The sequence below is a fragment of the Argentina anserina genome, chromosome 3 (genome assembly GCF_933775445.1).
Source record: "Argentina anserina chromosome 3, drPotAnse1.1, whole genome shotgun sequence".
NCBI classification, from domain to species: domain Eukaryota; kingdom Viridiplantae; phylum Streptophyta; class Magnoliopsida; order Rosales; family Rosaceae; genus Argentina; species Argentina anserina.
Genome location: NC_065874.1, coordinates 13,843,494 through 13,856,062, shown reverse-complemented (window position 1 = coordinate 13,856,062; position 12,569 = coordinate 13,843,494). Strand labels below are relative to the sequence as shown.

Sequence of the window (12,569 nt, the reverse complement as noted above, 5' to 3'; positions counted from 1 at the left end):
CGATGAGGCCTTCAATCTATAAATACATCCAGCAACCAAAGACGATAAAAGTTCATTAGTAGGTGTTATTTAAAATATTTGATTTTAAACGGTCACAAAAATATAAACAATGTTTCGGGAGAATTACTATTCTACCTTTTGTGTGTCTTAGCCTGATAGGTTTCCTGTTAGCAGATAGATTAACATCTCCGTAATAGATTAGGATTTCGAATCCTACGGGATTGTGGTTTTGTAATGCCTATATATAGGCTCACATATCATTCAATAATACACAATTATTTCATCCTGAAACACATTATCACGCACTTTTCCCTAAAACCCTGAATTTTTAGAGCCCTAGAATTTTTTCCCTTCTCCACCGGCCGGCGTCGTCTTCGGCCTCCGGCATCTTCCCGTCGGCGTAGCCCCTGCACGTCGTCGCTGCAGCCCCCCCCCCCCCCCCCCGCTGCTACCCCCGCACGCTGCCCCTGCACGCACCCTTGCAGCCCCCGCATCGCAGTCCCGCAACAGCCCTGCACGCAGCCAGCCCCGCACGCAGATCCTGCCGTGTAGCCCCTGCTGCCCCTGCACGCAGCCCCGTAGCCCCGCAGGGTCTCTTCCGCATTCGCTCCGCAAAAACATCTTTTTGCCCTGCAAGACCCTGCATCAAAGGATTCAAAATTGCTCCTCCCGCATATCTACGCAAGAAATGCGAACTGCACAAGCAAACTCTTCACTCAAGAGAAGCTACTCCCGTCTTCTCTACCCTTTTTGGGCCTATGGCCTGTTGAGCACAATAGCCCTTTGGGCTTCATACTATATTTTCTTTTCCTTTTTCCTATTTCATTATTTAAATGTTCATTGGCACGTTTTTATTTATAACGATATTTCACGTGCTCGTATAGGTAAAATCATTGCTCGTCGTACTATGGTGATGACATTCATGCCGAGATGGATGATACTTTTGTCATCTACATACGATTTCGATCGTATCCTCCCAAGATTTTTATGCCATCGGACGAAGATCGAAAATGAATTCATCAAGCAACTTCATGCATGACAATCGATTTGCAGATCAATTTAATTATATGCAGTCTATTTGGCAGACCAACAAGTATGTTTTTCTTAAAGTTGCTGCTTTTGAACATATATATATATATATATATATATATATTATCGGGCGCTATTAGCCTTCTTCATGTCTCTTTTCCGGCCTTCTTATAACGCTGATGAGACCAAAGAGGGATATGATTCCCCTCTTGGTCGACGTTTTTCGTGTGACAGTCCTGGGGGAGTCACGTTATTATTTAAAGGGAAGAAATAGATTTCATGTGGTCGCCTGAGTGCACCGCTGTTTTGGGTGCGATCATGAGAATCGCCGATATGCATCGAATATTTTGTGATCATATACATCACAACCCTTCTAATTCCTGTTACATACTTGAATAGTTTTGATTATTCAAAACTTATACAACCCTCGTTTCCTATGGATGCGTCGCCATCACGACTGTTATTTGAATGTTTGAATTTTCTTAAACTCATGTCTATAAACGATAATCTCAAGGTCTACTTACTCATTTATTTGAGTTGAAATTCATTACTCTGAACCATCACTATTTGCTGACAAAAGATCTAAAAAATAACGAATTCTATGAGACATACTTCAAGTGATTTAATGAACGTCTATGACGTTATATTATCAGAGTTGACCTTGATGCATACTCCACATCCAAGAAACGCATGCCATTTTTGGCACCTGTATCTATTTCTTGAGGGAATTTTGGAGATGGAAAAGTAACATTCTTTCATTCTCATGTAAGCAAACATTTTGAGCCTCAGGCTAAGGCTCCGCCCGATCCGATATGCAAGATTTTGTTGCTACAGACTTTTGATTAGTCAATCTATTTTGACTATGTTTTCTGCTTACTATTTTTCAAGTATGACGTTGGCATTGCCATGTTTCTTGCTCGACTTTAGCTTAAGTCGTCTATTGGAATTAGAAGTTTGGTTGTGTTGTATTAAATATTAACATATTCAATAAAATTTCTTGTTTACAAGATGGACTCGTGAGAATTTTATTTGCCTTGGCTTAGCATACATGGTCAACGTTTGCAACTCACGTGGTTTTTAAATTGGCCGTTTTTGGGTTACATGGGACCCCAATAGTACTACATTGTGAATTTGGACATTAAAATTTGGAAAACGGACCTCGGAACGTCAAAATTGACGTCGTTTTCCCCGGTTACTGTTCCGGCGTTTCCGGAACGATTTCCGACATTTTGCCGGCGTATTCGCCGCCTTCCGGCCACTTTCCGGCGTTTCCAGAACCGCCCTCCGGTTCCTGCCGGCGTCCCCTATCGGACCTAAAGTTCCGTCCTCCATACCGGCCAGCTCCGGCCGCCGCCGGCCGGTTTTCCAGCGATCGGTCCCGCCGTTTTCCGGCAAGTTTTTCAGACGATTTATTCGTCATTTCTCGTCATATTTCCAGCAGTCTTTGCTGCCACGTTTTCCTAGTCCAAATTTCACCCGGTTTTGAGTTATTTTGACATGGTTTTCCGGTTATTTTCCGGTTTTCTTCAAGTCGTTTCATAGCTCAAATGATTTTATTATTATTGGTGACCACCCGCACCAATTGGATGGTTTTTACCACCCAAATTGTTTGGTATTCAACTGCTCCAATACCATGTTTTTCTAACTCTTAAGTTGAAGAATGTAGTTCTATTGCCATGTGATACACTCGATGGGATTGCACATTTGTTTCAATCCCCCCCCTCTTACAATATCCTACGGCGTATTGTCTAGAGAAGTTCACCGCGTTGTTGACTCTCTTAATCTTCATTTTGAGAATGTCCCGCCGTGAAATCGAGTGTCTTGCTAATTGCGTAGCCACCCACACTGTCCTACGACACATGTAGTTATTTTACGGTTCTTGTGCGGAGATTGTGTTTTATATCTTCGTGTCTTGCTAAGTTTTAAAAGGCCATATATGCCAATGATACATTTTCATCTTGATATTTGTGTTAAGAATGGAGAGGAATAAATCTGTCAGATTTCATTGACAGTAGCTTTTTCAAGCTTAGACAGTAGCTTTGTTAGCCTGTAGACATAGCTTTGCTTGCCTACAGCAGTAGTTTTATGTAACTTAAGATTCTTTGAATCATGGGTTCAGTTTTGTTGTCTTCTCGGTTTTGACATGATCATTTTTTTGTCATTTTGAACGAAATATGATGATTCGAGTTCTTTGCAATTTACATGATCAATTATTTTTCATGTCCTCGAAGCGATTGGAGGACCAGCTCACCCGTGCTCCACACGGTGAGGCCGTGCCTATCCGTGCCATGCACGATGAGGCTGAGCCTGCCCCTCTCAGCGGCTCCATGGCATTTAGGCCATCGGTGGCGGCATACCATCCTTCACAGGAGCTTGTGATGCCTCCCGTGTTTTCTAATGCCTCCATGGCAATCTCTGATGCCCATCGCTCATTTTGCAAAGCTTGTTCTTTTGTTAGATTTCAAGGAAGTCTTTATTTGCTAAGGCTCCAACCGAGAACATTCCATTATTGTAAAGTATTTAAGGTGACATTAGTGAACCTTATCCAACCGAATGCGGACATTTTTCGGTATTTTTATGAAATAGGTTAAGAGCATCGACGCGTTGGTCACACGTCGCTTTGCTTTCCACAAGGAATGCTGCATTTGATAAGTTTTTAGCTATGATCATCATACTAATGGCTCACCACCTTTCCCACCCTCTAAAATTTTTTCGATTGGATATCATTGGAGAGTTCACCTCCACGACTTTGATGATTTTGTTTTGCATGTCTACTGGGATCGTCGTTGAACATAGTATTCCTTATGTTCATTCACTGTACGATCTAGCAGAGCTCGGACTTGGTTATGGGTACTAACCTGCCGATTTTTACATGGAGATATGTAATGATGTTGCATGTAGCGACACTTATTCGTTTTAGACCCACAACTTGCCAAGCGTTTAGTGCGTACCATATGGTTACTTGATACGATCCCAACGTTCTTTTCACTAAACGCTTATTTGGTTAAAGTTGTTCATGTGCCTCTATTGTAGTTATCTCAATGGGTCTACTTGAAACGATTAAGTATTTTGGTTGGTTATGATTTCTGAATCACCAACACTTGTCCGCTATTTCCAATCTACAACCGTTGATCTCTATCCTGCGATTTTAGTAGACGGTCACTTTGATGAGACATACTTCCCGTCGTTAGGGGGAGATATGGAATGCTCCCATTCCGATTTTAACGCCAGGAATTGACGTGGTGTGGTACTATGTCTCATTAAGATCTCGCACTACTCAAATTGAGCAAATGTGCAACGCATTATCGACCTCCAGAAAGTCAAAGATTCGATGCTCAATGACTTTACCGATATTGCGAAAGTGACGAGATCGCACATAAATGATGTGATGTGCCGGTAAGGTTGGAACTCTCAGAATATGAGAGAATTTCATATGACCTGGTCCTAGCACCGTTGGCACCATCCCTGCCAGTGGGAAGGAAGCCGGCGATGGCACCATCGTACGCTGTGGTGTTGTCGGCGCCCGTGGTATTGCACCACAAAACAAGGGCGGCAAACACAAAGATGGACTAGTAAGGGTCATAGCTTCGGTCTTGGCTCCTACCTAGATGAGGGGGAGACCATTATTCTCTGGAATCAAAACTAGAAAGAAGCGATGTGCATAAGCACAAGTATTTCGCCCATCATCAAGAGATATTCTCTAAACATGTGTATCAACTAAGTTTCTGTGGGACGCTACAGACTCCTTTTGTTGATGTTAGAGAAGAATAGAATTCTCACAAATTGATTGTATACAGTGCGCACGCATGTTTAATAGATTGACCTCCCATGATTGATGATGTATTCGCTTATGTTCTTATTCCGTTGTAAAGCATCAACGATGAGCAACTTGACCGAAGTGGAAAGAATCAATACATGCTGAACTAGACTTGTTATGTTGGTCGTTGTTCGTAAATGTAATGAGAAAGATGAAGTCATGCAATATTTGCAGAACTTATGGCGCAAAGATTGTCTCATTATCCTAGTATTGACTACGATGAGTTATATTCTCTCGTTATGGACATAATTGTTTTCCGCTACTTGATCAGTAGTAGTGTCCATGAAAACTGATTTGCAGCATATGATAGTGGTCATAGAATATATGTAAAGGGATATTGACGTAGATATGAGAGTGCCCGATGGACTTTAAATGCCTCCAGACCACGAAGAGCTTATGTAATCAGATTGTGACGTTCGAGAGAACGTAGTACAATCGATTGCAAGAACTCATACCCATATGTGTTCATATGAAAGCTAATTCTTGATTCTCTATTCCGTCTAAGTAAAGATGATGAAGAGATTCAATGAGCTATAGATTCATATATGTAAGTATTGTTGGGACACTATTGCTTTCATTATGATGTAATTAACTATGCGTCTATGCATTGTCGTTGGACTTGCATTGCTCCATTGACATGGGTTTAGTTCTACACTTAGTGAACCAACACAAATCCTATCCACACCAACGCCGCCAGCAGCTTCAGCAACATCAACGTACGCCTTGGTGTAGCAGTTGACACTGGTAGCGTAAAGGATACGTACGGTTTCGCTTCGGACCAAAATCAGTCATTCATTGGTCCATTTCCCCATTCTTTTTGCGAAAGACACAATTAATATGACAAATCAGAATCTGTCCAGTTTCGTAGGTCAACTTCAACGAGACTTACAAGACAGCTCGCTCGATGAAATATGGTGAAATTGGTACCGTTGGAAAGGTCTATGTGTCTACTTTCCAGGATACCAACCACTTATTTATAGCTATTATATTGAGTGAGTTATGGCCGTTTTAGCAAAGTAGGACAGTTCTGTCCGGAAATTTGCAAGTCAGTCAAATTCGACAGAGCATTGTGAACTGCTCCGATCGGATTAGGTTGTCAACTTTATGTCATTGGAAAGCCACGAGTGTCTACTTTCAAGAACATTTTACGGTTCACTGATACCTATTTTTACGAAGAAGTTATGGCTGTTTAAGTGAATGAATGTCATTCTATCCGAGAATCTGATTTTCATTACAAACTCTTGTTATGAGTTGTTATGCAATCTTGTTTCCTAAGATCTAAGTTTGGCTAAGTATAACATGTATGATATAAGGATGTGTGGCTAGATTAATGATTAATCATTAGCCCAAAACTACGTTTGAGAAGCATGTAATGAACGTTGTATACGTTGTTCTTTGTACTCTATGATTATGGCACTAATCAGGGGGAGTTGTTTCATAGACTTCAGGGGGAGTCTACCTCACATGATGCTATCAAATGTAGACGGTGCGTTGTGCTCTTTTTCCCTTCGACCAAGATTTTGTTTTTACCCAAGAGGTTTTTATTTTGCTTGACAATGTTTTTACTGAGGCAACGATGTGTGCACCATGCAACCTAGGCATGCGACACAAGGGGGAGTGTTCCGAGAGAATTACTATTCCATCCTTGTGTGTGGCTTAGCCTAATAGGTTTCCTGTTAGGAGATAGATTAACATCTCCATAATAGATTAGGATTCCGAATCCTACGGGATTGTGGGTTTGTAATGCCTATATATAGGCCCTCATATCATTCAATAATACACAATTATTTCATCCTGAAACAAACAAAACATTATCTTTGATTTGTTTATAGTACTCTACACTAAACGCGACATCTAAACAACAAATCTACTTTTTTTTAAATGAATCATTTAGTGGTCATAAAATAATGTAGTTAGAATCTCCGATTACGATTCGAACCGTATATACAAAGTGAAACGGGAATTGCCTCGCCCTTCGCCCTTCGGTTAACAACGTTGTTGGCAGCCCATTTTGCTCCGCCGCAGAGCATAAAAACATTCCAAAAACATAAAACAAGACCTTTGCTTATACTCCATGAAAATCCAAGCAAAATTCATTGTCACGATTCGCTAAGCTTCTCTTAAATATAAGTGAAAGGAGGGAGAACTACACAACATCAAATATATGAAAAGTGTTGATGGATCACTTAGAACGATGGAGAACTGATCATATTAAATCCAATATCAAGACATTTCTCAAGGTCGCAAACCTCTAACCTACACAAAATGAATAGCTTTTGGTTCTATCATTGAACTCTCAAAAAATAAACGTTTGCAAAACTTAATCAACAAGAAGAGAGTTGATCCAGCAAAACTAAACATTCATCATCTTTATTTTGGCACTACGAAAGGAAATACATTTATTTTCGTTTCATCTATTAATATGAAATATTAAATCTGAGGAGCTAGAATCTCGAAAATCCAAATTCAACCTTCAAATGGCTTTGGCGTCCCACCCTAATCTCCTCCGAGCAATATGGTCGGAATCCAATAAGTATATTCCATCTTCCATCGCTTGCCATATGCAATGAACCCCGCTGCAATGTGGAATAAACTTCACTTCGGTTTCAAATGCAACAAAACTAGCACGGTGGGTCAAATACGTCAAGTCGCAAGAGAATAGCGTGCTACCACTAAAGTTTACCCTAAATCCGAATTCAAAATACAAACCAGAACGAACATCACGAACAATGGTGTTGTCTTTAGACCGGCAACGAACATGAAGAGTATGAGATGGAAGTATGTTTACTATTCTCACAAAATACTTCTTGAAAGGTTCAAGCACCCATATATCTGTTCCCGGAGCTGGAGATATCTCCGGAGACAAATCAATAGACTCTGATGAGTCTGATCTTGTGGTCATTGGTACACACAGTATGAGCCCAACAATGAAGAAGAACATTGATCCAGACATTTTCTTATGACTATGGTGAAGAGGGGATTTGATTTGATATAGTGTATGATATGTGATTATATTGGCAAAAGAAGGCTATATATATAGGCAGAATGTTTCCGTGTATAATTGTGACAATTAATGCGTGTAAATGTGCTAGCTTGATTACCATATGTTGCAATTTGTGTATATACAGATATTGATTGCATATACATGGAAGTGAATAATGCATGCATTCTAACCTCTATAAATTAATAGGTATATGACTGACAAAATTTATTAGTCCAGTAAGATATTAATATATCAATAAAAATTAATAATTTATTAATTTATCGATTAATTAATAACTTATTAATTTATGAATGTATAGTAAATATTTTCTCACTTTTTTGAAGAAAAAAAATTTACTTCGTTCATGCACCACATTGTTTGACTTATCACGGATACCATTATTTAAAATATTATATTGTTCGGTATTATATTACTTTTATTTGATAATAATTGATCAACATAATTCTTCAATGATTACCTCAAAAATATTAAATTTATTATATAAATTATGTAATTATTAATTTATATATTCGATGGGGTTTATATATGTTTTCAAATTTCTATTATTTTACAAATTTAACGAATTATTAATTTAATACGTTAGTCCGGAATTAGGACCGGCAAAAATTATACTTTTAACGAGGTTATTAATGAATCAGAACGTATACTTTTAACGAAATCAGAACGTATACTTTTAACGAAATCAGAACGTATACTTTTAACGAAATCAGAACGTATACTTTTAATGAGGTTATTAATTAATCAGATATTAATTTAACGAGATTCTGCTGTACATACTTCAAAATTCAAATGTTGAGGTTGAAATATGCTGTGGCTAATTGGTTGTGAGGTTCGTTGCATACATGCTTCATAAACCTTGGCCAGCCGGCCTCTTTTAAGATCATCCATTGAGAAAGCCTGCATATCGAATGTTTTACCAGAAACATTAGCTTTCCCCCGAATCCCAATTCGAAAAGGAAGCCACTCCAACACAGATTTAAGGATACATTGCGAAAGAAAATATCAATCGTAATGTGATATTATAATCAACTAGGTCAAGCCACATTTTCTTTTGTGAATTTTTACTCATGGAAACAAAGCAACCTGCAAGCATCCTGGGACAAGAACAATAACGACGAGCTGCAAGAACAACTACACCTCTGAAGACAAATCTGATAAACCAGCGTGTTTTAATTGAGGAGAACACATGCAAACGTGTTGAAAAATTCTCCTGCTAATTATGCCACAAAAAACCAACAGAAAAGAACCTCGACAGAACACAGACGCATGAGTAGATGGCCAGAGACTTGCTCGAAAACACAGAGAAGCCACACAGCTCAAAAATATACACAGGGAGGCTAAATATTATAACTCCACTCTTAAAATCATGAGAATCAAACAAAACGAAATACAGACAGCAATGCAAACCCATAGAAATTATACAAATGCAAAGAGAAAACATATGGACAAAATGTCTTTGCCTTTTTATTTTATAAAACAACTAACATAGAATATAGTCATAAGATGAGCCATCCCATGGCAATATTCAAGAGTACGATTATTATGGCACATGACCAAACAAACTAAAGAGTTCGAATAAAAAGCACATAACCAAATGAAACTGGAATTAAAGCAACACACTGCACACTGCTCATACAGGATGGCACACCACGATCACTCAGAAATTCAGAAACCACCACGGAGGCGAAGGACAAGGTGAAGGGTTGACTCCTTCTGAATGTTGTAATCCGCTAGAGTCCGACCATCTTCAAGCTGCTTACCAGCAAAAATAAGCCTCTGCTGGTCTGGAGGAATGCCCTCCTTGTCCTGGATCTTTGCCTTCACATTATCAATTGTATCAGAACTCTCCACCTCCAAGGTTATGGTCTTTCCAGTGAGGGTCTTAACAAAGATCTGCATCCCACCACGCAGCCGGAGCACCAAATGCAGAGTTGACTCCTTTTGAATGTTGTAATCAGCTAGTGTCCTACCGTCCTCAAGCTGCTTTCCTGCAAAGATGAGCCTCTGCTGGTCTGGGGGAATTCCTTCTTTGTCCTGAATCTTCGCTTTGACATTATCAATTGTGTCTGAGCTTTCAACCTCCAAAGTAATTGTTTTCCCTGTCAAAGTCTTCACAAAAATTTGCATTCCACCACGCAGACGGAGAACCAAATGCAATGTCGATTCCTTTTGAATGTTGTAGTCTGCAAGAGTTCTTCCATCCTCCAACTGTTTACCAGCAAAGATGAGCCTCTGTTGATCTGGGGGAATACCTTCTTTGTCCTGGATCTTTGCCTTGACATTATCAATTGTATCAGAGCTTTCCACCTCCAAGGTGATTGTCTTCCCGGTAAGGGTCTTCACAAAGATTTGCATTCCACCACGAAGACGAAGCACCAGGTGAAGAGTAGACTCCTTTTGAATATTGTAATCTGCAAGGGTGCGGCCATCCTCTAGCTGTTTTCCAGCAAAGATGAGCCTCTGCTGATCTGGGGGAATTCCTTCCTTGTCCTGGATCTTTGCCTTGACATTATCAATTGTATCAGAGCTCTCAACCTCCAAGGTGATGGTCTTCCCTGTCAGAGTCTTGACAAAGATTTGCATGCCACCGCGGAGTCGAAGCACCAGGTGGAGAGTGGACTCTTTTTGAATGTTGTAATCAGCAAGTGTTCGGCCGTCCTCAAGCTGCTTGCCAGCAAAGATCAGCCTCTGCTGATCTGGGGGAATGCCCTCCTTATCTTGGATTTTTGCCTTGACATTGTCAATTGTATCAGAGCTTTCCACCTCGAGGGTGATAGTCTTGCCTGTGAGGGTTTTCACAAAGATCTGCATCTGTTGACAAAAGCAATTATATCAGTCACCTTAATCAATTCAACCAAAATATCACTCCAAGCAGTTCAACTTGAGAAGGATAAACAGAATCATACACAATTCACGACGGCACAGAGTTACTAATAAAAAAAAACAAAGTTCTTTCTACAAGAAGCAAAACAAAGTAGACCAGTACATATCATCTATGTGAGGACTTGAATACATATCCATCAACAATTAAATAGAAAAAATTAACATACATAATCGGTATTAAGGGTGTGAACAACAAAAGAGTATGAATGTATGTATGTCTCATGGCCAGTCCCAAATGGTAAAGACAGCAACGCCGCTACACAAGGCAATGGAATATGAGACCATCCTTCACGGAGATGCTGGTAAAAGCACCTTCAACGTTACTACGCTTAATTTGTGACGCTTACTTAGGATTTTACAAATACACATAATATTTGCTCCTATATGAAAAAGCTTGAGATTATTCGAAACCAATCTCACGTCACCATAGAATTTTCAATAACAAAAAAAAAACCTAAATCTTCAGCGTCAACGATTTTATAAATCTCCAAACCCTAATATTTAATCCAAACAGTAAATCGATTCAATCAAAACAAAACAAAAATTAAATTATTGAACACAGATTACAAACAAGAACAAACCAAAATGGTCATACACAATCGGCTTAATCGAAACACAAATCAAAAAGCAAAATAAGAACCCCATCCAATAATTCCTATGGCAAAATAAAACATCAGTATCATTCGAATCATCACAGATCTAAACGAATACGCACAAAAAAAATTGATAGACCTAAGCGAAACAAACAAGTAATATTGATAGATCTAAACGAATTAAACAAGAAATTGAGATATCAGACTTGAAGAAAAGAATAAACGAACCTTGAGAGAGAGAGAGAGAGCGAGAGACAACTTTGGACGAGCTTCGAAGAAGAATTTGCCTCTGAATTTTGATTTCTGAATGATGGAGGGTTTGGGGATCAAGCAGCCTTCTTATATAGGACCTTCTTTAATGGCGTTATAAAGAAAAAACGTCATTAATTATTTCAATTTGAGTACATGTGAAATGAAGATGGCGTTTAGAAATGCGGTGAAATTGTTGAAACACTAATGACATTTTAAAAACGCCATAAAATAGGGATGTATCTTTTTCTATGGCGTTTCTAGACGCCGTAAATATTTTTAAAGATCCATGGCGTTTTCAAACGATCCCAAGTTCCCAACTCCCAAGCAAAACCTAATTCCCTTAGAAGTTAGAAAATCCTATACGCTGGTCATTTCTTCCCTTTACTCAGAAAACTAAAACCCAAAACCAAAAAACCTAAAACGCAGACCTCTCTTCCCTTTCCTCAAAACTCAAAATCCTATTCGATTCTTGAAGCCTCATCATCTCCCCTCTTCCTATGTCCCTCTCTTGTCTTGGAAACCTCGACCCTGACGTCCCTCATCTTCAAGCCTAGGTGACTTGGTGAGGGAGTGCTTGAGTGCGACGGTAGACTAGAAGAGTTAAAATTGGTGCAACAGCTCAAGTTTGAAGGAGTAGGAGTCAAATTCTCAGAGACTCAAATCAAATTCCAATCGGGCATCTGGTTTTGCGACTTTAATTGGACATCTACTGGTCGTGAGAAGACGAGGCTGGTGGCAGAGAGTTTAGATCTACAGGCGCCGCCCTATGGAGGAGTAGATCTACTTCTCGCATCGTCGGTAACCATTATTCATCTTCGTTTAGTTTTGGTTTGGTCCATACGAATTGAAATTTATTTTTTATTTGATTTTGAGCTTATTTGGTTTGATATTGTTTTCAGCATTTTGGGAAATTAATGGAGGAGGAGGATGCACATTTGCTAGTAAGGACTAGAAATTTTTCTATGCTTGTTTGATGATGTTTGTTTCTAAT

General features: G+C 39.4%; 1 protein-coding gene across 1 annotated transcript; it reads right to left on the bottom strand.

Annotated features, from left to right (window-relative positions):
• Positions 1-9,240: 9,240 nt before the first annotated feature.
• Positions 9,241-10,687, bottom strand: LOC126788956 (polyubiquitin). The gene has a single exon (XM_050514990.1). The coding sequence runs from the start codon at positions 10,659-10,661 to the stop codon at positions 9,516-9,518; it is 1,146 nt and encodes a 381-aa protein (XP_050370947.1). The 5' UTR covers positions 10,662-10,687; the 3' UTR covers positions 9,241-9,515.
• Positions 10,688-12,569: the final 1,882 nt, after the last annotated feature.